Here is a 27,245-nt window from a genome sequence, read left to right on the forward strand (position 1 = left end):
TGGATTGTGGCTGAGTGGTGAGGAGAGAGCTTCAAAAGACATTCTTAAGATAACTGGGAAAATATGACTTCATATATTTAGTGTGATAATAGTACTGTGGTTATGCAGAAAAATGTACTTAAGAAATGCATGGTGAAATAGTTATGGGTAAAGTGTGACGATGTTTAAAACTTACTTTTAAATATTTGTGCCCCCTCACAAAAAAAAAACAGAAAGAGAAAAAATATGACAATAATGTCCAAATTGTCAAATTTAAGTGGAAGGTATATGAGTGATCATTGTACTATTCCTTCCTCTTTTCTGTATATTTGAAAATGTTCAAAATAAAAAGCTTAGGGTAAAAAAGCTGCGGGCCACTAACTGTACAACTTGAAATGGTTAAAATGGTGATTTTATATTTTATATTTTTATCTCAAAAAATTAAAAGAGCTGTGGGTATTTGATGCTATGGAGCTATTACAGAACTGCTTAAACTGCTCTGCCCAGCTCCGTTCTCATAAACCAAGATGTGAGGGGCATCCCCTGGAGTTCTGTAATGCCATGACACTGGGTACAGTGGTGCACTCATGTTGAGGTAGAGTTAGAAGGAAACACAGAATCTTTACACAGAATTGAAAAGAATATGATAACATAAATTTTATGATAAATTTACTTTTATATAATTTAATTACTATTGTTAATTTTAGAGTTTATAGGAGGAAGGCATAATGACTAGGCCAAAAATCAAGCATAGCCTCAATTGGTTAAGAGTAAAATGTCAAAAGCAAACCAAACTGGACACACACCTAGGTTGATGGACAGAGGGGATGGAGGTGGGAGAGGCTGGCCTTCTTTAATGGCTAGTGTACACTGCTTTGCTGATCGAATCGCAGTAATGAAGTCTTCATGTTGTTGTCTCCAGTTAGATTTTCTCATGGGTTGAGGCTATAAAAAAATAAAACGTATACTAACCTAGACTATATATCTCACCATTATAATTTTTTTTAAAGCTAGGATTTGAACTTACAAGAAACAGAACTGTGAAATTTGGAGAAAAAAGAGAATTTGTTTTCCAAAAGTATCAAAAGAGGTTTGGAAAATACAGTAATAAAAGTTGCAAGTCACAATAGTGACGGAAAACACAAAATAACAATCAGGAAAACAAAGAAATTACAAAACTTTAAAGGAAGACTTAAATGTAAGATTAAAAATGACTGTCTTCCAAGTTAATTGCTGGATTTAATGCTACTCTAATGAAAATATAAACGAGATTTTTTTGCCACATCTGGAAAGTATCTGAAATACATTTGGAAATCTAAGTGAGCATGATTAAAAAGAAAACAGTAAAGGTGGATTATACTTACATGACATTACACTGCATTATCAAGCAAAAATGAAACCAGAGAGCCAGAAAAAGGCTTTAATGTACTGAAGGAGATAATCAAGAACAGCAAGGAAGATATCGATAGTACCTTGGATTGAGGAGCCTTCCACACAGTGGGAATGTCAGTGCCCTGTAATCTTTGTTTTAAGGAATTGAAAGGTTTACGCTTTTTGTTGAACAGTTTTCTACGTATTGGTCCATGCCTTTCCTAGAAAAGAAGGAGTGGGGATTAAAATTTTTAACATGTACAATCACAAAGTTCGTAATGCCTCAGTGTACTCAAGCAGCCCCTGCTGCAGTGACTGGGTTGCACCTTCAGAGCCAAGTTCATTCTCTAACTCTCAAATCACAGCAGAGCAAATCCATCTGGCTCTCTTCACCCATGTTACACATAACGAGATATTGTGTTTGGGCAAGGTCAATAAAAGGCCTCTTCAGCTAAAGAAACTAACTTAAAATTTGGTCTTACATATTTAACTCTATCACTTGGGCTCAATGAATAGTTCCAAGCATTAAATAATGTTGAAAAGGCAAACTTTCTAGTTTAAGTTGAAATAAATTATTTCTGATATTCGGCTAGGTACTCACTGAAGCCAAGGAACTTTTCTTATTTCTTCTATTCTGTTTCCTGCCTTCACTGCTCTTAAATTCCAAAAGCACGTCATCCAGGAATTGAATCCCAATAACCTTAACATTGTTTTCCCATCATATTGAAGGAACTCTGTGCATACAGCAAGGGGAAACTTAGCTTCTTACCAGTGGAACCTTCTCAGAAAAACTCTTCTTACCACTCAACATTTCAAAATTGAGTTTAACTGGGTTACTTTTCTACACACAGCAAATCAAAACACTTAACCCCTGAAAAGGAGTGGGGAGGTTTCAAAGAAATATTTGAGAACATCTGCAAGAAACAACTGGGACAACCATACCACGAATGAAAAATACACCAATTCCATTTAAGTTATGAATACATTTTCCCTTAGTGTGTCCAAACATTTCACATTCATGAAGTCATTTATTTTAGAGCAAATCTAAGCTTATAATATTAAAATTTAAAATATTACAATACTTATAAGACAATCGGCAGAGAAAACTAAGACAAGCGGCAGAGAAAACTACTCCAGGCAGTAGACCTGTAAGTACTCAGCATTTCTGGTAAAAAAAAAAAACCAGGGAGCCAGCACGCAGAGCTTTGCCTGTGTACCATTTTTATAAAGTCTGCACTGCACCACTATGGGATTATGCCAGGATCTTTGCCTTCCACTCTTAAGTCCTCTTCCTTGGTGGTCATGTAGCTCATAATAGCTATCACTTAGACAGTTGCTTTGTCCAGACCCAAAAAATACAGGCTCCATGAAAATCACTGCACCTGGCTACGAACAAGCCATACCACTTTAAACTGAAGGAGAGAGAGAGAGAGCAGACCACTTGATCAAATGCTCTTTGTAGCCTAGAAATGGGTCAATGAAGTAAAACTCAAGAGGACCCAAGAATACTTGGCATTTAGTGATCCCTCTTCAAACGGTACCTTCTAGGTCTCAAATCCATTCTCATGGGATGCAGTCCTGGGTTAGCAAAGGCAGCTCCCTATTGGATTGTTGGGATACAACAGGCCCTGTGAGTTCACCTTCTAGATCCAGCAAACTCTAGCTGCGGTTAACTAGAACAGATATTTCACTTTTAAATTCCCCACAGAAATAAAACCTACAACCTCATTTGGTAGTCTTTTGCCTCAAATGTAGTCAGGTTTATAGTCCAAATTCTTTAAGTTCAAAACAAGTCTCTTTGACCTAAATGTCCCAACAGTTCATTATCATCTTAGATTTTTGTTTTAAATCGTTTTTCTTGGGAACTCCTTCATAATATGGGGGGCCTACTACCTGTCTGTTTCCCTAATTTTGAAATAAATCAAGCTTTTCTTCAACTTTATAGGCATCAATCCGGGGACCTGACATGCAGTTAGCTTGAATCTAATTAACAATTAGGTCTTGGAACAAGCCTTACATCCATTTTGTTCAAATTACATAAAACCCCTGAAACTAGAGAGTTCTGTCTTTATACGTGGCAAAGCAGGAAACAGAGGGAGGTTAAAGGACTTGTCAGAATTAGTGACAAATTTGAGGCTAAAAGCCAAGTTTCCAGATGCTCCAAATTCAATGTTCATTCCTCTTGACTAGCTAATTTCCCTGGTGCTTTGGCCTTAAAATTTGAATTTTTGATGCTTATAGAAAAGGCAAAAGAGCCAAAACCTCTCAAGAGACAATCAGCTGTGCCAAGATACTTTCATCTGGCTTCCTTTTAGTAAGAGGACCATGTTTAATAAGTTCCCTTTTGAATGGGGCAGCACTGATCTGCTTAAGTGTCCTCTGGGCCTGCCAGCCATAGGTTATGTACTTTTCTCCCCTTGCTTTCCCTCCACATCTGTCTTTAATCTTTGCCACTGTGGCCTCCTCACTGACTTGACAGTTCATTTAACTCCAATGAAACACATCTACAAAATGTCTTTATGTTTACCAGAACATCTGCTGCAAAGCGTCTTCCACAGACTTCACAGGGAAATAATTCCTGATTGCCATCTGTATAGGATCCAAGAGCACATTATGTTAATTTCACAGAATTGCCTGCCCGAGAAGAAATGATTAACTGGAGGAGACCTCAATAGCTTGATATCCTCACTCTCTTTTCCCCTCTCCAACTACTTCCTTCTATTAGGAAGATCCTTTGTAAAACTCACCCGTTTTCTTCTCCTAACCTAGACTTCTCACTTCACTGAACAGATAAAAAAAACAGATAAACAGGCAACTAGAGTATAATTATTTAATATTTAATATATTCTTAAACTAACTGCCTGATAGCTTAGCTTTAGACGTTAAGTACAAAGTTGATACCCTAGTATGAAGTCATAAATAATCCAATGGTAACATCTTTTAAGACTGCTACTAGAATGTAAGGCCATGTATGTGCTAAATGAAGGCATGCCATTTTATCATGGACAGTATGAAAAGGGTTGCCTAGTCATTGAATTTAAGGTAAACTTTCCTGAGAATGGCTTTCTCTCTCTTGATAAATCTCTTTGCCGGAAAAACTCCTACCTGAGAGGAAGGAAGCAGAAGAGGATGAAATGGACCAAGTAGAACTGGTGGGCTTTGCTCCGAATCAGGAAAAGACAGAGCCAATACAATGGAGAAGCACATGAGGATGAAGAACATCATCCCAGGGGTGGTGCTTAGTGCAGGATCTCTTCATGGGGCCTGTGAAGAACATTCACTGCTGACGTTTTATATGCAATAGAGAATGAGTGAAGGCCTACAATCATAATACGCTCACTACTTGCTACTGCCTTTTTTAAAATATTCAATTATTGTAGTGTTTTCCAAGTTAAATGAAGAATAAACTCAAATTTTTAAAAAAAACTGACTGTGCCCACTATATCCCAATGCCTCAAAGTACGTGACCCACAGTAAGGTTCTCAATAATTACTTGTTACATGTATGGGTCAAACAAGAATTGAGTTTCTACCATAGGACCAATCATTCAATAAATAATTAAACACCTGCCATATGTAACTCTGTGGGAATACTGAGAGAAACCATACATGGGTCCAGCATAGAAAAGGAAAGTATGCCCATAAATTACTTTAAATGAAGTTAGAAAAGCAAACCTTTGTGGAATTCTGAAAAGTAAGAGATTTGTTTCATATTACTGCCTTTCAGTTCATCTGGAGTTGAGTATATAAGATTAAAAGAGCAGTTTGATCATGCAGAAGATTTTGTATTAGACTAACCATTTGGGCTCTATTCTACAAACAAGGGGAGCAATCAAGGACACTGAGTAGGAAGAACCTGAACAGAGCTGTGGAAGATTTATGTGACAAAGCTGAGGAGGGATGAATGGATGGTGGTGAGGATGGAAAGTGGGATATTAGTTAAAAGGCAGAAGATGTAGGCCTGAAATGGAAAGGAAAGAGGAAATGGGAGAAACTGTGGTCAAAGAATCAATAAGATGACTAGATGTGGGGGGATTTGGGAGGTGACAGAGAGAAGAATGCTGAGGGACTGAGAAGACGGTAGAACTATGGATAGAAATAAAGAATTCGAAAAGGGCCATCTTGTAAGAAAAATGACCTCAGCTTTGGAAATACTGAGTTTGAGATACAGTCATCCAGCCAGCAGGATGGAAATGAGGGAGGTCAGGGCTAGAGACACAGATGTAGGCTTTGTTTGGAGAGTGATGTAAAGGCATGATATTGCCAGGGAAGAGGTCATGGAAAGAGAAGTACAGGGATGATCCCCAGGGAACTCCATATTTAAGGGCCAAGAAGATGATGATGATAAGCCAGAAGGAGAAGCAGGAGAGAACAGGGTCATGGAAACCATGGGAAGACAGTTTGAAAAAGGAAGGCCTGATTAACAGGAATCAGATGGTAGCTCATTACAGACACTGTTGATTTAAATGATTTCTTCTCACATCTGCCAGATGGTATTATATTTGCAGCACAGGTCATCCATTACAGCATACAGAAATACCACTCTTCCTCTCTGTTCTTCTGGCCTTCTTACTCTATAAGAACTGGGTCTTAATTTTCTTTCTTTTTTTTCCAGCAAGGATATCCCACCTCTCCACATACTTATTAATAAAAGCTACTCATCCTAATTACAAAACTGCTATTTTTTTCTAAAATACTAATGAAGGATGACTTACTTTTATGACTATTACTGTAACATTTGTAGGGTGATTTCCTGTTCCCCAAACGCTTTTCCTATGTAATCTCATTTAACTCCTCACAGCAATCCTATGAAATGGGGTTGATACTTTTTTTTTTTAACAGATAAGAAAATGAAGGTTCAAGGTTAGGTGACTTCTTGAGGACAACAGGTAGTAAGTAGTAACAACGAGACTCAAACTTGAGTCTCTGTCTCTACAAGTATTAAGACTATTTACTCAATGATCACCATAAATAGAAAGACAGTGTATCACTACTAACCTGCAAAGCAAATGGAAGCCCCTGGAGGATCAATGACCTTTGGTTTAAATCAGTGAGTTCTGAATTCAATGCGTTTGAAATAATGACAGATACAATAAGACTCAATTGAACACCTGAGATAGATGGACCACCACATTCTGAACCACATTCAACTTGGAAGCTTGACAGTGAGGAAGAAAGGGAACATGGAGAACCAAACACAGAGATCAACAGAACCTTAAAAGAATCTTTTGAAACAACCAAGATGCCCTTCAATAGATGAATGGTTAAACAAGCTGTGCTATATCCATACCCTGGAACACAGCTCAGCAATAGAAAGGAACACTACTGATACATGCCACAAACTGACTCAATCTCATTGCTGAGTGAAAAAAGTTAATCTCAAAAGGTCACATAATGTATGATTCCATTTGTAAAATATTCTCAAAATGACAAGTTTGAGGGGGAAAAGAGATTAGTGACTGCTAAGAGGTAGGGATGGTCAGGGAGGGAGGTGGCTGTGACTATACAGAGGTGGAATGAGGAAGACCTCTGGGTGACGGAACAGTTCTGTATCTTTACTGAGGTGGTGGTTATGCCTGTAATAACATGGTATGGAACTATAAACACTCCTTATACCAATGCAAACTTTCTGGTATTTACACTGTACTGTAGTGAAGATGTAACTTGGGGGAAACTGGATAAAGAGTGCAGGAATCTCTCTGTAATATTTTGCAACTTTTCATGAATTATGTCAAAATTAAAAGTTTACATATCTAGGGGTTGGCAAATTGTGGCCAGTGGGCCCAATCAGAGGCTGCATGAGCTTGTAAATAAAGTTGTAATGGCACACCGCCAGGCCCATTTGTTTGTTTATAAAATATCTACTGTTGTTTTCGTGCTACAACAGCAGAGTTGAGTAGTTTTAACAGAGACCTTATGACCTGCAAAGCCAAAAATTATACTTTCTGGCCTTTACAGAAGTAGGTTGCCAATGAGTGAATGAGAATGTAGTAATTAAAAATGATTTGTGGGAGAGTAACATGGAAAATTTTATTTACAAATAAAGACTGGAAGGATATATATACATATATATATGGTACACACACATTACACATTTAATATACAGTAATTACCTCTGAGTGGTAAGAAAAAAGGTGACTACTTCTTTAGTTTCCTAAATTTTCAATTTTTCTATAAAGATTATGCATTGCTGTTAAAAAATAAAAGAATGACATTAAAAAAACTCTTTTGATAGAAAAGATTCTAAAACAATGTGTATTAACTTAGCTATTTCTAACTTTACCCTCTCTAATTGGAGTCTCAGTAGACTATTAAAGTGGCTATTGTTTTTATACATTGGTTCATAATCTTAAGACAATTTTTAAAATGAGGAAAGTGATCTGGAAGTGATCAACAGTTTTGTTTAGTATGTTAACAATGAAAAAATAAGCATTACAAAGATCTCAGTTCAAAAATTTTATAAGAAACCTGGAGAGGATTACGGCTGTAATGAAATTGGAAGAAATTCTACTTGAGACTAGACATTCTCTTTCTGAGCTGGAAGTTAAGAATGCTTTGTAGAGATACCTACCAATCCACATTTCCTTATAAAGGCATTACAGAGAAGGAAAAAGGAAGACATTTTCTCATTTAGCTGTCAGTGAGTCAAGAAACTCTTTTTAAGTTCTTTGCAGTCCAGGACATGCAAATATTAGCAATATTGACATCTTCCAGGGCCTTATGGCAAAGGGGGTGGCATACTAGCTGAAACTTATTATCTCAGGAACATGACTTATAAAAAAAGGAACTGAGACTAATGAGTTAGGATGGCAAAGAGAACACTCCATCTTATTTTTGCTTTCCCCCAAAACACTACAGTAAAGGGATGTAGAAACATGGAGGACCAGGACAGGGAGGAAAGAGGACAAGAATAAAAAAACTGGAATCTGGAAAGCTCATGGACCATGGTAGCCAACCTGGAGGACATAAAACTACATCAAAATCCACTTCCCAGGCTGATGGTAGAAAAAACTGAGAACCATCCAGATTTACACTGCAGAGCCCTTCAAAATCACAAAAACCCCTGGAGCAGCACATACCTCTGACACAGGGACAGGATACGTGAAGAGGAGGAAGAAGAGATTGCTAAAATATCAGGGAGAAGGTTTTCTAAAAAGAAGTGAAGATTCCTAGAACGCTCCCCTTCATCCCACAGCCCCTGGGTGATTTGTCTTTCTCCAATTCTAGCAGAAGTCTACTCTCCAGAAAGGATGAGAGGAGGTCTGTGCATGAGTCAACATGAGGCAAAGCTGAAGGCATGGGCAGGCAGATACAGATGTATATACACATATACATGGTTGATTCTCATTATTTGTGCTAGTTACATTCCATAAATCCCTGCAAGCACTAAATGAACAAATACTGACTCATTCATTACTCTCAAATAATGCACTATACAAATGGATTTGTATATCAACACACAACCTTGTTTTATGAATCTGTTTCAAGATACCTTATTTAAATATATATATTGTTGATTCAGTAATATTGAATTCACGGCCAACCACACTATAATGCATGCTTGCATGAAGATTATCTAATAGACATATTTTCTCCATAAGGCATATCACAGCCTTCCTGCACTTAGAAGCATTAGACAGCCCTTCAACACTATGCTTGGGAGCCTTTTAAACAGTGAAATCACCAAGAAAAAGTGCAAAATTATGAAAAGCATGGCACGAAGTAGACCATAAAAAGGACACTTGTTTATAGTAGGACAGCTGAAACAAGAAGGCAGAGCATCACCTTGCTCTACCTTAGCTGGGAACATGTGTGTTGGTTGACTCAACTTTTTAACTGGTATGTGTCATATCTGTGAATGGCCATGAAAGCACCATGAATATTGATTTAGGGTTACAAATTTTAGTGAGGAGGTGAATTTGCAAATAGGGATTCCATGATTAATGAGGATTAACTATATATATACACATATACATACACACACACAAAAGTGTGTGTGTATGTATATAATCTAGTGATTAATCTCATGAGCAGTGATGCTGGAAGCAGAGAATATCCCACACCCACCTTCCTCTACTTGGGTCACAGAATTCTGCCTGCCAGACCCTTACTCTCAAGGCAGAATGGAAGCTTCCCTGGGAATATAATCATTCCATGGAGAAAGAGCTAAAGATACTGACATTGGGAAGATTCCCAAACAGCTCACCCAGACCACCCTACAAAAAAAAAGCTCAAAATCGACCAATGTTACCCATCCAGAGTTCCTAGTGTTCTCGTCCTCCACTCTTAATCATGAACAAACAGACAGGAATTTCCAAAGAGCTGAGGAAAATCTCTAGCATGTAAGCCCAAAGTAAACAAGAGAAATTTAAAGGAAAATTAAAGCTCTTAGAAATTAAAAACTCAACAGTAGGTTGGCAGATAGAACTAGGGAAATCTCCCAGAAAGTAGAGTGAAATGGCATAGAAATGGAGAGAAACATAAGCAAATTAGAGTACTTGTCCAGGAGGTCCTACTCCAAATAATAGGAGTTCAGAAGACAAAAGGAGAAAATGCAAGGAAGAAATTAAAATAATTTAAAACTATTTCCAGAAGTGAAAGGACATGAGCCTCCTGTTTGAGAGGACACCCACACAAATGAAAATATGTCTAGAACAATAAATATCATTGTAAAATTTAAGAACACTGAAGACAGAGATCCTACTTAGAGGAAAAAAAAGGAACATACAAAGTATAAGGAGTCAGAATGGCTTCAGATTTACAAATAGTAAAAATGGAAATAAATGGGGAAAAATTCTCTAAACTTCTGAGGGAAAATTATTTACAACCCACAGTTTTATACCCAGCCAAGCTATCAATCAAATATGGGGGTAGAACACATTTCCAGACGTGCAAGCTTTCAAAAAGTTTACATCCCATGTACTCTGTCTCAAGAATTACTGGAGGATATACTCTACAACAAGGTGAGTAAAGATACAGCAAATAGCCATTCAGTAGAGAAGGGGATTCCCAGGATAACAGCTGGGCACCAGAACTAGAGAAGCAACCAGTTCAGACTGGAGGAGTGGAACTAAAGACACAGACATGCTGAAGGCTGTCATAACCTAGATATTCACTGCCTTTGTAATCTGAGGATAGCATGTCCTATATATATCTGGCTCTCATTCTGTTCTATACTTGGCTTGCTTGACGAAATCCCAGCGAAGTGCCTTCTCACCCTTCATACTCACACGTCTAGATAAGCTGAGGATACTCATTTCACTCCACAGGAAAGTTCTGCACTCATCTCTTCAGAGACAGAGAGAGGTCATAAGTATAGAAGCATAAAATATAAAATGAGCATACAATTGCTAAGCCTAGTTTGGCAGGAGATTCAGGATGCTTCAACTATGGTCACTTGTGTTCCCAGGACTCACTCATCACCTGGCTCACTAACATCACCACACATGGGGCTCTTGTAAACTCTAAGAGCTGAAGTCAGACTCAGAAACTATTCAGCTCATCTTCTCAAGGATGCCTTGATCAAACAGTAGCAATTACTTCCCTCATTGAGCTAGATTTGTGCTTCTCAGTTGCTCAAAACAAGATACTGTGTTTACAGGGATGCCATGCAGGTGATGATTAATATAAAAGTCCAGATAATTCATAAAAGTTACCCAAGGAAAGAAAAAACTGAATAAATTGAGGATTTATTCAAGCCACCTATAGGTGGCTTCTGTGTTCTATTTCTTAACTTGAATAACTTGTTCTACTTCTTAACTTGAATAGCGGGTATGTTTGTTTTATTATACATTCTCCATAAGGCCATTGGAAGTTTTACCTTCTTCTGACCTTTAACTGGAACAAACAAGCTGGATAAAACATACTAATGTCAGCACACAAGAAGCAACATAAAAGTATTGATAATCTAACAGTAAAGTTACAAGATAGCTAAAGTTCTGTCCTTCACCTGAGGTGATCTGATGACATCACAACAGAGATGTGGATACATCACTGGTAATAATCACAAATAGTAAGAATTTTTGATACTTAGTTTGACTTGTAAAATAAGTTCTAAAGTATCTGAAAAAGTGACTTTATACCAATCATAGACAGTGCTTAAACAAAATAGGTCCTTAAGATACAGCAGGCAAATTCTTCACGATTTTGCCAACTGTCTGGGATGCCTGAGGTCTTCTTTCTGGCTAACACTGAGGCTACGTCTTTTTGTTCCAAGTTTAAGCAATTCTTTTCTCCTCTAGCTTAAGCAATTCTTTTCTGAATTGTCTGTCCCAACTATCCATTCATTTTTATATTTCTTAGTGACCATTTACCAAATGCCAGGCTCTGTTCTAGACCCTGGGGATAAAGTAGTAAACAAAAATACCCTGCCCTCAGTTTGTTCTAGTGAGATGAAACTGAAAAAGAAGATAAAATCAGATGCCAGTAGATGTTAAGGAGAATATAAAGCAGGCAAGGAGCATAAGGAATGCAGAGGAGGGATGTTTGTGCTATTTTTAAATACACGGTCAGGGAAAAGTTTATAGGGGAGGTGACAATTGAGCACCATCCTTAAGGATGATTTATTTACAGCCAGAGCACTTCAGGGGGAACAGCAAGTACCAAGATCCTCATTTCAAGTGGTACTTATCACAGTGACTTGGCATTAGTTATATTTTGCTGCACACACCCTGCCTCCTCAGACAATGCAGTCCTTGAAGGCAAAACCCCCTTATTGCTTTGGTCACCTAACATTTAACATGGAGCTTATGTTAAGTTCCCAACCACTGTTTATATGACTGACATCGTAAATATTCTAAAATGTTACGAAATAATACAAAATATCATGTAAGAACTTTTTTCCAGAATAAAGTCAAGATCCTTAAATTTGGAGGATAATCAGTCTAAATCACCATATGCTTCACCAAGACTAGTGGCTTATAGGCACATTCTCTTAATTGCAAAACATACAATGTGTTAATTTAAACCATTTGGGTCAGGTGTGGTGAAATTAAAAGCTCCGAAGATGGAATCTGAAGAGCACCAAGTCAAAGTAACATTCTAGATTCTTGCTAGTTTTAAGAACCTTCAAATGAGATGGCTACCAAAATAAATGGTCAATCTCTTTAGGATTTAGTACATTCCTGATACTCACATAAACCATCAACTGGCCCTTTGCTTCTGCAGGTTGGCATTTAAATACACGCTCTCCAGTATTCTACTTCTGTAATGACAAGCTCTTCAGCCAAGTTTTTTCTATCAGTGTTGGTAGAGTACCTAATGCTATCGTTTCTCACAACTCTTTTAAAAATTCTACAATGATTAGATTTAGAACCGATAACGTACAGAACAAGATAACACCTCCCAGCTGAGGAAAAGCCATAATCAAATTATAGATGAAGACACTTTCTAATAACTTAGATATCAAATGCAGCTCACCTGCTAAGAATGGTTCTGCCTCAGCCATTCTGTACCCAACTCAGACCAACAGTGTCCACAGATTTCTTTTTTTTCAGAACAGTCCAGATAACATATTAGCCATGGACACATGAACATGGGTCACTAACAACTTGTCTGTTCCAAGAAAGTCACAGTTTACCAAATAATTAACAATTGTGATGTGTCATTGCTTGAACCTTGAAAAAGTTGAGAAGTTAAAAAATCTCATCAAAAAACAGGGAAAGTTTTCAACTATGTATTTTAATCAAGTATGAATGGTTCCAAGCATTAAATAACGTTGAAAAGACAAGCTTTCTAGTTTAAACTGAAGTCAGTATTTCTGATGTTGAGCCAGGTACTCACTGAAGCCAAGGAAGTTTTCTTGATTGTTTCTTCTATTCTGTTTCCTGTCTTCACTCTTCCTAAATTCCAAAAACAAGTCAGCCAGTAACTGAGTCCCAATAACCTCAATATTGTTTTACCATCCTTTTGAAATAACCCTTTGCATACAGCAAGGGGAAACTTAGATTCCTACCAGTGGAACCTTCTCAGGGAAGCTCTTCTTGCCACTCTATTTCAAATGAGTTCTTAACTAGGTTACTTTTCTACATACAGGAAATCAAACCACTTAAGTACTGAAAAGGAGTGGAGAGATTTCAAAGAAATATTTGAGAACATCTGCAAAAGGCAACTGGAACAACCACACAAATAAATGAAGAACAAATCAATTCCATTTAAGTTATGAAGACATTTTCCTTTAATTTATCCAAACATTTCATGTCCATGAAGTCATTTATTTAAGCAAATTTAAGCCTATAATATTAAATTTAAAAATAGTACAATATTTACAAGACAGCTGGCAGAGAAAACTTACTGGTATAAACACAAATATTGTAGTTTTCTTTTGAATATCTGCCAGTAAAAATTGCAGAGCGAACAGTTTTATCTCTTTGACGATCCTCGTTCATTACTGTACATAACAAAGAGCCCGTAATGGGGAATGCACCTTATCTGAAATGTTCCACTGTCATAGTTTTAGACCTTCAACATTCTTCTTCAAGTTCAGCAGCTCTCTTTCCTGCCTTCTTTTCTCCAGTTTGAAGGCTAATTTGTTAGCTTTCTTCTCCACTCTCCGTTCCTGTGCAAGAATATGCTGTTATTCAGATCTTCACACTGATGCAGACTGACTTTACAGAAGAAAATTCCCGTGACCACCCCCACCCCAGCTCTTTCTAAATCTCACATCTGAAAAAATACTTTACCTTGCGCTCTTCTTTTATAGCTTGCTTTCTTGCTCTTTTATCTTCTTTGCTTTCATTTTTAGAACGTGGTTGGGTTGACACCTTAGGCAGATCACTGTCATTAATCATCTGCATTTGTTCAACTTGCTTTGCTGTGAGTCCTTTCTTAGGTAAGACATTGAGAGGTATTCCTGTTTTAGAAGATAGTTGGATTTGTTTGGGCTGAAAGAAAGATCAAATGGCATTGTGGTTTTTTCCACTCTTATTAAAAAACAGCTCACTATTGGCACATTTTTGTTGTACCATTTTTTATAATGGTGTTGCAAGCCACAAAGGGGCTACTGTGAGAAAATAATTTGTACACTCCATTTCCTGCACTGCATATTTTGAATAGCTCAGGACACTAGGACTTACCTTTGGTTGATACTTGATAAGTTGTGGATGGTTATATAAATTTGAGTATGTACCTTAAAAAAACAGACACACACACAAGAATCATGTATCAATAAGTATACTTTCAGTTCAGCCAAACATTACTGAGTTCCTCCTATATTCCTCACTTTAGTGTTTTCATAGTTCAAAATAACAATGGAGTCTCTTATGTTTTTAAATGTGTCAATTACAACTCAATTACTGAAATATTATTTTTTCAAAATCATTTTCACAAATATGTACTTTTCCAAAGAAGTTGATGTACCCAATACTTTAAAATTACTATCACACTTTTAGCAGTAAAATGGACACTAAGATACTTACTACAAATAGATTCACAGTCCCACTTCTCTTTGGCTTCTTCAAGAACTACAGTAACAATCTCTTCCTCCTCAGACCCACTGAGCTCATTCACTGGCAGGTCCTGATCCTCGAAGGGTTCAAGAGTATTCAGTTTTACACAACTTTTGGTTGAGTTTTAAAAATGAAGATAGAGGAGGGGAAAAAAATACCACCCATTATTACACTGTTACGTTACTGAAACTGCACTTAAAGAGCTTAGGGAACTACAACATTTTTTAAAATCCACAAACTCATTTGCCCCATCTGTCACTTCCTGTCAAAATCAGCTCTACTCAGGCTTGCCTCTCCTCTACAGCAGGTTTTGGATATACATTCTGCTGATAGGAAGGAAAATTTTATCTGTGTCTTTGCAAGGTTTTAACACATTAAACAAGATGGCATCTTTCCTATATAACATGATCTTTTTTAAAGCCTTGAAAAGCATCAGCCCATCTGCCTCTTCAAAGTATTCAAATAACTCACTCAAAGAATATAGCCCTTGTCCTGCTCTGGGATCTACATATGATAGTGATCAGGGAACATCAGACCTTTCTAGCAGATGTAAACACTTCATTAGTTTCTCTCAGAGAAATCACCTTGATGTGGATGATGATTTACCAAATATTTGGATAGAAAGTTATGCTAATCAGGCTGCAGAGACAAACTGATGTACTTCTCAGAACACCTTTTTCAGGAAGATGAAGAGTGCATATACTTAGAAGTCAGAATAATTCTTCAGCCAAAGAGGCTAGAAGCACCATCTCCTTCTCCAGGTGGAACATGACCTTGTACTCTAACCCTCAGCTATTCCATGACTCTCAGGTCAAACCTATAGAGAAAGTGGTTCTCAGTATGTTTCCACCCACTGTTATATTCAGCTTCAGAACTCTTAATAGCAAAATGGGAGCCAAAGGTTAAGGAAAACATACATTTTCTAAACATGGATCTTGACTGGGTTATTTTCTAGATTCAGCTGTGCGATTACAGACTTTATTTGAAACGAAAAAAAGGAAGTAATCAAGGAAAAGTCACCGTACTTCTCCGCCTTCTCTTTATAGTAGTCATTCAAAACGTCCTCTAAGCGATTGCTGTCTACTTGAATGGAACCTTCCAATTCAGCATTATCCAGAGCTCCAATTTCATCATCATCATACTGCTCATAAAACTTGAATATAAAGAAAAAAGATAAGATGAAAAATGAATGTATTCTTTAAGACTATAGCATTTAAATGGTATTTTTACATTACTTTTACTCCCGTACAATATTCAAGCCCTAGGAGGATCGTAACTACCATTTAAGTGTTAGCAGGGATTTAGCACCATAACAGTATGGTGTGGAAGACATTCTACTCAGCACTCGCAGACTGACATCTGGTCTGAATACAGGCTGCCATTTAATATGAAAATGACCACTGACAAATCAAAAAGACAACGTACAGAATGGGAGAAAACTTTTGCAAATGATGTGACCAGTAAGGGATTAATATCCAACATATATAAACAGCTCATGTAACTCAACATCAGAAACACAAAAACCAAGGAACCTAATTAAAGAATGGGTAGAAAACCTGAAGAGACATTTTTCCAAAGCGGAAAAGCAAATGGCCAACAGGCGCATAAGAAGGTGTTCAACATCGCTAATCATCAGGGTAACCCAAACCAAAACAATGAGATATCACCTCACACCTGACAGAATGGCTATCACCAAAAAGAATTCAAATAACAAATGTTGGTGAGGATGTGGAGAAAAGGGAACCTTGTACATTGTTGGTAGGAATGTAAATTGGTGCAGCCACTGTGGAAAACAGTATGGAAGCTCCTCAAAAAACTAAAAATAGAACTACCATATGACCCAGCAATTCCACACCAGAGTATATATCTGAAACAAAAACACTAACTTGAAAAGATATGTGCACCCCAGTGTTCATAGAAGCATTATTTATGATTGCCAAGATATGAAGTATCCATCAACAGATGAACGGATAAAGATGTGGTGTGTGTGTGTGTGTACACACACACACACACACACACACACACACACACACACACACACACACACACACACAATGGAATACTACTCAGCCATAAAAAAGAATGGAATTTTGCCATTTGCAAAAACATGGATGGACTTGGGAGGGTATTATACTAAGTAAAATAAGTTAGACAGGGAAAGACATACAGTATGATATCACTTATAGGTGGAATATAAAAAATATAACCAACTAGTGAACATAAATAAAGAGAAACAGACTCAAAGATATAGAGAACGAACTAGTGGTTACCAGTGGAGAGGGAAGGGAGGAGGGGCAATATAGGGGCAGGGAATTAAGAGGTACAAACTATTAGGTATAAAATAAGGATATATTGTGCAAGCACAGGGAATATAGCCAATAGTTTATAATAACTATAAATGGAATATAACCTTCAAAAATTGTGAATCACTATATTGTACACCTCTGACTTACATAATATTGTACATCAACTATACTTCAATTTTAAAAATGAAAATGAAAAGCAGTTATTCTGTTCAGCTTGGTGAACAAAATGCTAGGCAGAAATCTTTACCTCATGATATTTCACAGATATTTTCAAATTCATTGATTATGCAAGCTAAAAGACCATGTAACTAAAGAGCCTCCTGTTTATGTACAAATCTCATTCTGGTTTAGATGATGCTTACTGTATTATTCCAATGCTGTTAACTCCGCTGGGCTTTGTAAAAGAATAAGCAGGGGATGATACAACTCCTCAAGAGTGAGGTTATTACTAATAGTTTGCCTACTGCTTGGAGAGAAGAGGGAAATGAGTACTTAGTGAAAAGGCAGCAAAGTCAGAGCCTTTACCTTAGATTCACCTTGAAGGAATTTACTCAACAGTCTGACTCCCTGCCATATGCCAGATACCACTTTAGGCCCTGAGATATTAACAGTATGAAAATCACTCAAAAAAAAAGGAAAGCAATGGAATTTTGTTTATGCTCAGGCCAATGCTTGAGGAAGACAGCATAATCTTAGGGACTGGGATCATAGAGGTTCAGAATCGAAGTATCAGATTCTAAGAGGAAGTCAGGAGGTTTGACCAGTCACCTTTTGACTTATACACATTCTTTCCAGAATTAAAACTGGGGTGGTTTTATGCACTCTTTTAATAAAAGACATAGTCTGTTTCTAACGCTGAAAGTTCTAGCTTTGGGTTCCAATGTCATAAACTGTACTAGAACTGGTATTAAAAGGCCCCTTATTTGGAGAGTTTACCTTCTCAAACCTCTCATCATGTAGGGTCAGCTGTTCATTTCTCCTCATGACCGAAGACGTCAAAGAATACTCAGTAAAGCGACTTTTCGTTTCTTCTTCCCAGAACAAGTGATTTTCTACAGCCCCAAGAGGTTTTCCAGGGTAAGACATATCCTCATCTGATGAGCCTGCAGGGTCATATTTATCATCATCACTATCTCTTTCCTTCTCATCATCCACATCTTCCCACTCACTGTCATCTTCAGCCTCAGATTTCCTAAAGGCAGAGCCATAAATTAAATGTCAAAACAACTTGAAAAACAACAAACCAAATGACTTTGCACAAGTAAAATTTGAGGGTATTTCAGAGGCAGGATTCTTGTTTAGGCAGGAACAGCTGTGCTGCTTGACCCGTCTGGTTTGGCTGGAAAAGTAATGAACTAGCAATCAAGCAACTTGGACTTTAGCCCCATCTGTCGATGGTTTGTAAAGACCTCAAGTCTCACATTTTCTGCTCTAAAATCAGAAGTCTCAGATTAAATGCCCTCGAAGGCCTCTTCCAGCTATAACGTCTAATGGTTACTATCCTACAGAAGAAGCAACAGTCAGGTCATTCCTGCTTCAAAACAAACCACACATACTGTATCTCCATTCCCTCTTCCTCTTCTGCTGGCTTATTGGCCTGAAGAATAAAATCATCTTCAAGTAGATTATCCGGATTATCAAAATCAAAATCATCATCAAGAGCCGCGACAATGTCAGGATCAAAATCCAGCCGAGGTCCTAGAAGGAAAACAAAACTTGAGCAATAATTTCCAAGAAAGCATGATTCCTTCACTTAACATAATCTGAGTAGCTATTATATGCCAGACTCTGCCTATGTATTGAGGATAAAACAATGATTAAAAACTTTAAAAAGTTCAGCTCAGGAATAGACACAGAGATAGAGAACTCCAAGAAAATTTAAAAAAGAAAAAAATCCCTCTGGTTTCAATACCCACTAGTAAAAACTTTCATGATAGATCTACAACATTAAGCTGTGTCTATTTAGCAAAATCCAAAGCTTTTACCCACAGAAAAACTGGGCTTTAAATTCACCTGTTAGAAGTAACTCTCACCTGTTAGAAGAAATAAATTTAGTATTTGTAGCCTGTGAAACTTTTTCTTTTCAGACTATGAGATTTTTAAAAATCCCAACCTGTTTCTTCAGCTGTTTTCTTCTATATGTATTACTAAAATTACTACAGAGTCCTACAAAAACTTTCAAGTTCAAACCTGTAAACTGACATGGCTTCCAACACCCTTTACAAAATGGCCACTGTCTGACTCTACAGCCTCATTTCATATTAATCTTTACCTTTCATTCCAGGCATGCTAAAAGGTGTGCAGGTTCCTGTATCTGTGTTCTCTTGTTTTTGCACATAGTTTCCTCTGTCTGGAATATCCTCTCCTCCCCACGCCACTCTCCTTCATTCACCTGCCTAAGTTCTACCTGAGAAATCAACCTTGCCTCATGTCCTCTAGTACACCTTGCCCAACTCCCCCAGGCTGGGTTTGGTGCCTCACCACTACTTATTCATTTGCACTATAATCGTAATTTCCCATTTACTGTCATCTTTCCCAACTGATGGTAAATTCCTTGAGGTCAGGGATTATGCTTTTATTCTGATTTAACCCAAACATGGTCATAGTGGCAATTCAGAAATCTGTAGAATGAATTAAGGAATGAATGCCACATGGCAAATGTTAGTCAATAACTAAGGTAATTTAGCAGGAAATACCAAACACCACTTCTGTGAACTTCCGTGTTTGTTCTAAAATACAGTATTGGTACTGCAAAAAAACAAACATTATAATTTTTGGTGTATCTGGAACAGACGGTAAAATGGATTTCTATAAAATACTTCTACACACTTGGGAGAAACTCTGAAAGCTAACAGATTATTTTCAGGATTGCACTATATGAATGTAAGGCTTATTGAATATCATTGTTTCCTTTGTAAGAGGTTAGGCTAGGCTAAAATTCCCCTACTAGATCACCTAAAATGATTTTCCCACTTTCCTCTCCAAATAGGAACTTTAAAGACTAAGAATTTGATGGCAATAAAAGAAAAGGACGAAGATCACAGTCATCCCTTCCTAATTTACTGATCTCTAATTTGAATTCAAACACATCTCAATTCTTTAAGCTCTTTACCAGGGACAGAAAAACCCTATATCATTACTATACGTTTCTTTTTGTAAAACACAGCTCTATCCACTTGAAAAGTTAAAGAAATTATACACACCTGAAACAGGAGCTGCTTTATTTAACAATCCAACATCTTCTTCAAACTCTGATGCAAACACTGAGGAAGGCAATTTAATTCCAGTGGTCTTGAAAAAGAAGTTACACAATGGTTAGGTTTATTTAGAAATACTTTTGAACTACGAAGAGTTGAAATGCCCCCCCCTAAAATTCATGTCCACCCAGGAGTTCAGAATATGACATCATTTGGAAACAGATTCCTTACAGATGTAACCAATTAAGATGAGGTACACTGGGCGATGGGGGGGGCCTAATCCACTGACCGGTGTGTCCTCCTAACGAAGCCATGTGAAGACAAGACACACGGGGAGAACGCATGTGAACGCATGGAGGCAGACTAGAGCGCTGCACCTACAAGCCACGGAAAACTAAGGACTGCTGGTAACCACCAGAAGCTAGGAGACAGGCATGAACAGATTCTGCCTGTGAGGCCCCGAGAAGGAATAACCCTGTTGAAAGCTTACTTTCAGACTTCCGGCCTCCAGAACTGTGACAGAATAAATTTCTGTTGTTTTAAGCCACCCAGTGGTAATTTGTGGTAATTTGTTACAGCAATCCTACTAATACAACTACATTCTGCATTGTCTCTCACTTGTGCTCCAGTTACATATTTTAAACATGTATATTCCATCATTATCTCAAAAGCAACCTCCCTGCCATACTTCACAAAGCTTTCTCCAGTATTTTATCCCACTTAATCCTTACAACCCCGTGAATTATCAGCATGTTTCAGTGAAACACAAGCTAAGAAAGGTTAAGTGGCATGCCTGCCTGAGACTAGTTAAGTGGGGTTTTGAGATTCAAATCCAGGTCTCATAACTCCACTGTCCTCAAATTTCAAAACAAAATTAATCGTTTCCTATTTAAACCAGAGATAACGTCCTAATCTCTAGTACTGGCACAGCTTTTATCCAAATTGGCTGCTTAAATCCTAGGGTGGTCGTAAATCATTTCTAACCACCCATCCCTTTGAACTCTCTTGTATACAGTTACTTCACACCTGTCCTCTGGGCACCATCTTACTTACGGTTAACCAGGACACAGACGACCACAGCTGCTGCCTAGTCTACATCTAGTCCAATCTTCATATTACTGCCAGGTTAAGACTCCTTAAAATGTTATAATATGACCTTCCCGAACTTTTAACAGGTTTTTTCACTCCTGATTTTCAAGGCACTATAATCTCAAGGTCTACTCTATGTATCCTGTTACTCAATAATGCAACCTCCATGTGAATCAAGTCCAGTTCCTCACATCATGGAATAATTCAAAGTAACTTACGGAGCACACATGTGCTGGACATGATGACCCACAATATGTCCCTTCTTTCTGACTGGAACGGTCCTTCTTCTCTCTTTAATAGAACCCACCCATTTTTTTTTTTTTTCTTTTTGGCTGCACCGAACAGCTTGTGGGATCTTAGTTCCCCCACCTGGGATCAAACTTGGGTCCATGGCAGTGAAAGCCCTAGTCTTAACCACTAGACCGCCAGGGAATTCCCAACGCCACCCTTTTAGGGACCAGCTCAGTTCCCTCCTTCACCATGAAGCCCTTCTTGATTACTGTTCTGGAACTTTCCTTCATGTTAACTCCCCTCATTCTGCAAATCATCCAATCTACTTCAACATGTGCTGGCACATACTTTCTGACCGGTCCTTATGCTTTCGTTTCATCCCTACAACCACTCAGTTAATAATGTGAGAGTCACCACCAGGTGTTCTCTGTCTGTGGACCTGCCCACCATACCGTCCTCAGTCTAGCAGCAGGCAGGAAGCAGAGGCACACATTCTCACTGGCTCACAGACAGAGCCTGCTGAAATGGAAGCCTCTGAGGAGCATCAGTGCATACCTAGTAAGCTGTTATGGCTTCCAGAGTTTTTCGGTGGCATAAACATGGACAAAGAAAGATCTGGCTTTCTGCTGTAGAATCCTATTTTAAAAAAGCTTTACTAAGATATAGTTCACATACTACACAATCCAGCCACTTAAAGTGCATAATTTAATGATTTTTGGTGCATATTACATTAATTTTTAAAAAATTGTGGTAAAATATATTTAAGATGCTCTTTGTGATTATCCTTGGAGACCGGGGTTTAAAAAAAAAGGGAGGATCAGCTTGCGCTTAATGAATTACCTTTGGAAATATTTTTCAAATCATGAAAAACAGTCAAAGAATCATATACATAATTAAAGTGTAGATAGTGATTACATTTTTTAAAAAAGGGAACTGTAATTTTTTTTAGTGATTGCAGTGGTTCCGAACTACATGAGGTTTGCCCAACTGCTTTCCACTGTGGCAGCACCTGCTTTCCTTCAAGTGAAAATTAGGGACTAATCAAGCATTACTAATTTCTCCACTGTCTTTCTGCACTGCTTTTGTTTTTAGGGCATATTCAATATTGCTGGTTTATTCAATTTTGGTGGTTTGTTACAAATTACTTTAAAGTTGAAGAAACACATGGGACTTATCCATATTTTTGCATCATGCTACAGAAAACCAATGGCACTTGTTTTCAAACATAATTCACTCGTCCTTATAAACATCACTGAAGTGTCCAGTAAAGAGTCTTATTCTGGGGAATTCCCTGGTGATCCAGTGGTTAGGACTCTGCACTTCCACTGCAGGGGGCATGGGTTCGATCCCTGGTCGGGGAACTAAGATCCCATATGCCATGCTGCACGTGGCATGGCAAAAAGAAAAAGAAAGAGTCTTACTCTGTTAGAAAAGCCAATTCGATAGTGGTTACTTTTACCCAAAATGAATTAAGAATTAAAAACTAATCTTTTACTGGCCAACACAATTCAGCCAGAAGAATGTTAGGACTTTATTAAAACTTTTCTTACTACATAAGATAAAGATGTTAAGTCACTACTGGACCACCTCCCCTCCCTCAGTTGGTGGTAGAAGGAAATGAGTCAATAAGATATATATCCTATTACTGATACAACAGCCTTGGGGAAGAAGGTGTAGAGTAGCTTCTGTTAAAGATGTGGCAGTGGGGTATGAGGCCTCACAAGAGAGCTATGACCTAGTGAGTGAATGAACAGGTGCAGTTATTATCTCTTTTTTGGTATGATATCCTGAAACCTAACCCTTCTGACTCTCCTTAAGCAACAAGTATGGACTGGAGGGATTATCTTCCCCAAGGAAAAGAATGTCTAGACCATGATAGGACTGGAGAATGAGAAGCAGGGGAAACTGGTGCCCTCTGTATCTCTTCTTTTTGTCAATAAACACAGTACATTAGTATCTTCTTTTTTTTTAAGTGTCAAGTGATATAAAAGTTTCACAGGGAAATTTACTCTATACTAATACTAAATTAAAAATGAGATAACAAAGGCATGCAACATGGGCATCCTTAACATAAGCAGGGAGAAGAAAATAGAACTTAAATTAGGAGCACTAATTTCATATAAACGTGTGCTCTCATATGTACTTAAAAGGTAAGTATTAAAGTGCACTGCATTTTTGTTGAGAAGAGCAACAGAAACTTCATTACAATCTATTGCCTCCATTCTCTCTCACGGTTAGCCTGCAGCTTCTACAAGCGTTAAAGATCTGAACATTCTGCAAAAGTTCCACAAAAGTTAAGTCTATCTTAGAGCAGTTTACGATGCTGAAACAGTTAAGCTGTTAACATACAGAACATCAGCAGCTTTTCTTCTACTGAAAAGTGCTACCTAGCATGACCATAATTATTAATTAAAAGTTCCAACCTTGTCAAAAACCGTTACTTTCAACAACCCGAGAACAGGAGACCTGCTCCCTCCTGATGGTATGTATGTGCATACACATATACAATTTTAAGCGAAGGCATGGCTTATCTTTGTGCTCTTCAGACTGACACCGTTTCTTGCCCCAGTTATCTTGATTTAAAAAATGGTGGTTCTTCACTCATGGCTCCTCACACACTCTCTCTCACATTTGAATTGCTAAAAAGTCTTACTGAAGTTGCTAAAGGTTCTTCTTTCTCATCTTCCCTGTAAGGTACACCAAAGGTATTTGTGGGAATGAGCTCTGAGGGCCCAGATGGTTCCTTCAGGTGCTGCAGGTAGTCATAATCATCATCAAAGAACACTCCATACTTCCTCTGTTCTGCTCGCCTTTCTTCATCTTTTATCTAGGATAATAAACAAAATGGAATTAGTACCTGTTCCAAGGATAAGGCTCAGGAACGTTCCAATGAGCACAGCTTTCAGAACAGGGGACAAATGGCCCATGAACATTTTGGCTGATAGGAATGAGACAAAGAATTCTTGACAAACTCGGGAAACACAAAATGCCACATAAAATTAAAATGGAATAAAAAAATTCCTCCTTCCACTAGACATTTCTGGGCAACAATTTAAGCCAAGAAACACACACACACACACATACACACACTTTGTTTTATCATGTATGTGGAGGATTAGAAGACTAGGGGGCACTGAAAGGTAACTACAATTTCTTGTTATCTATATGCAAAGAAACTTCTCAATGCACAATACCCACTGGCTTTACTAAAAAGCTACATATGCCAGTGTTCCCCAACACTTCCTTTCACATTACCCACACTTAACAAGTATACTCTGACTGATAATTACCAAATCAACCTCTTAAAGGCTCCCTGGTATTTTCTAAAGCTAATTCATGAGTTTTATATTTCATGAGATGACCAGGACGCAAAATGCAGTCTGGGGTTACGAAACGCCAAGATCTTATGGAAAGCAGAGACTAAGCATACGGTTGTGCCCTAAATAACACCATGCAGCCTTGTTACTGATGGTTTAGTAAATATTTTCCACTACTCTACAAGACTGCTCATTTAAACATCTCCAATAAAGATAACTTATCCAACAAAATAAATATGCACAATGTAAAAATGAACACATTGGGTTTCCCTGGTGGTGCGGTGGTTGGGAATCCACCTGCCAACGCAGGGACACCGGTTCGAGCCCTGGTCCAGGGAAGATCCCACATGCTGTGGAGCAACTAAGCCTGTGCGCCATAACTACTGAGGCCCGCGTGCCTAGAGCCCGTGCTCTGCAACAAAAGAGGCCACCACAATGAGAAGCCCGCACACTCCAACGAGGAGTAGCCCCCGCTGGCCGCAACTAGAGAAAGCCTGCGTGCAGCAATGAAGACCCAACGTAGCCAAAAAAAAAAAAAAAAAAAAGAATATTATTTACTGAAAATTAAATCACAGATTTTGTTTTCCAGAAGATCACAGTTATCTGAAAATAGCAGTTGGCTCACATAATTTATTAAAAACGATCAACAGTCTACCTACAAACTTATTAGCTATAGAACAGGACCCACTTTCTGTGTAGGCAACAGAACCCTCTGGGGTGCAGTCTCATCTGCTGCTAAAGGATCTCGTTGGCTCCGGTGGACCAGGTGAAAAGACACAGCTTTCTTCTTCTCTATAAAGGGCTTTTTCTTCCTGTGAGGCTTCAAAGAAACAGAATCAGAATAATGAAGTAAATCAGAACAACAACAACGGAACAGTGAATAATATAGTCCACATAGGCATCTTCAATAAGTTATGTTATGATCAACAGATTTTTAAAACCTGCACTTCCAAGGCAAGAAACATCAACTATGTTCAATACAATGTATACTACCTTCCTTCAACAAACGTTTGTTGGCACCTACCCTGTGCCAGACTTTGTTGTAGGCACTGGAATACAGCAACAGGTAAGTCAAAGTTCCTGTTCTCCGCAAGCAAATCATCAAAAACATGATTTCAGGTAAAGACAATAAAAACAAAACACAGCGATGTGCAAATAACTCAAGAGTTACTTTAGAATGAGTGCTCAGAGAAGATCCCTGACAGTCTGAACCAGAATGACAGGAGCCTGCCACAGGAAAATCTGAGGAAGACAGTTCCTGTACCAACTATTAAAACCATGACACAACAGCTTAAGTTTAATAAGACTCATTATCCTTCTGCGTTTTTATTTCACTACACAACCTTAATTTTCTGAACTGAGAAAGCATGATTCCAGTTGAGTAAGCCGCCTTGCTTCGGGCCCAACCTTAGACCCTCCTTTTCCCCAGAGCAAACAGATGGGACAGACACCTGCCATTCCAATGTCTGGAGAGACTAGCAACTCCCTCTCGGCTCGACCCCATGAAGCACTGGGTGGCGCGTCTGTTTCCCATGTCACAGGTTTTTAGGCCTCTCGGGACGGCGGGATGGTAAAGAGTAGGCCATTCTCTTCTCTCTATTCCCCAGGAACGCTTGGCCGCGGGAGACCCACTCTAAACTGCAAACATTGCCCGGGGTGGTGAGGGTAACCCAAACCGGGGCACTGGGCCACAAGCCGCCTGTCTTCACCTTCGGACCAGCCCTCCCAATCCCTGGCCGCAGTAGCCACTGGCGCCAGAGGAACCCGGTCTCTGCCAAACCAGAGCGCCCCACCCCCGAGAAAGGGAGGCTTGCTCACCATGCTTGTAGCCTCGCGGCGCTCACCCCGAAGAGGGGCGACGGCTCTTTCCTAGTCGGACGGAAGGTGACACGGTACCTCCCGAACGCCACTGAGGACCAGCTGGTAGCCGCGTCTTCACGCCACTCCACACGTGCTGCCCCAGGAACCGGCCGGGAAGTCACGCAGCAGGCCGTGGAAACGGACCAATCGCCGAAAGGCTGAAGCGTCACGACCGGAAGTTACGCAAAGCTCACGCCGTCTCAAGGATCGCGAGAAGCTATTGTCAGGTGGGGCTGTTCTCATCCCCGGGGGGGCGGGGCTTTTCTGGCCAAAATTAAATCAGCTGCGGAAGAGAGTTGCGGGCGTCTGTGCTGCGACGAGGCGAGAAACGGGGTGTTGGTGTTTGTAGGCGAACTGCTTTTATATATAGCGCCCTCTACCGAGAACAGAAGCCACGAATCTAGCATCCCCATCGACAGTTGTAGTCCCTGCCTATTCCCAACCGTAAACA

The 27,245-nt window shown here is 38.7% G+C and overlaps 2 protein-coding genes across 2 annotated transcripts in view; both read right to left on the reverse strand.

The window, feature by feature from the left end:
- ZC2HC1B (zinc finger C2HC-type containing 1B) overlaps nucleotides 1-12,835 on the reverse strand; it is a 33,974-nt gene extending 21,139 nt beyond the window's left edge. The window contains exons 1-4 of the mRNA XM_032651345.1: nucleotides 12,768-12,835; nucleotides 3,878-3,939; nucleotides 1,452-1,571; nucleotides 786-924 (exon numbers count right to left, since the gene is read on the reverse strand). Of these exons, the coding sequence (XP_032507236.1) occupies nucleotides 786-924; nucleotides 1,452-1,571; nucleotides 3,878-3,939; nucleotides 12,768-12,795 (349 nt within the window). The 5' untranslated portion in view covers nucleotides 12,796-12,835. The remainder of the gene's footprint in view (nucleotides 1-785; nucleotides 925-1,451; nucleotides 1,572-3,877; nucleotides 3,940-12,767) is intronic.
- A 665-nt stretch (nucleotides 12,836-13,500) lies between these two features.
- LTV1 (LTV1 ribosome biogenesis factor) lies at nucleotides 13,501-26,941 on the reverse strand. Its single transcript, XM_032651330.1, has 11 exons — nucleotides 26,753-26,941; nucleotides 25,623-25,754; nucleotides 24,271-24,444; nucleotides 20,304-20,391; nucleotides 18,657-18,798; nucleotides 18,037-18,292; nucleotides 15,820-15,947; nucleotides 14,765-14,904; nucleotides 14,423-14,475; nucleotides 14,030-14,230; nucleotides 13,501-13,905 (listed from the first exon to the last, which is right to left on the reverse strand). Exons 1-11 carry the CDS (start codon nucleotides 26,753-26,755, stop codon nucleotides 13,795-13,797), a joined length of 1,428 nt encoding a protein of 475 aa, XP_032507221.1. The 5' UTR covers nucleotides 26,756-26,941; the 3' UTR covers nucleotides 13,501-13,794.
- Nucleotides 26,942-27,245: the final 304 nt, after the last annotated feature.

The sequence above is a fragment of the Phocoena sinus genome, chromosome 12 (genome assembly GCF_008692025.1).
Source record: "Phocoena sinus isolate mPhoSin1 chromosome 12, mPhoSin1.pri, whole genome shotgun sequence".
Taxonomy (NCBI): Eukaryota; Metazoa; Chordata; class Mammalia; order Artiodactyla; family Phocoenidae; genus Phocoena; species Phocoena sinus.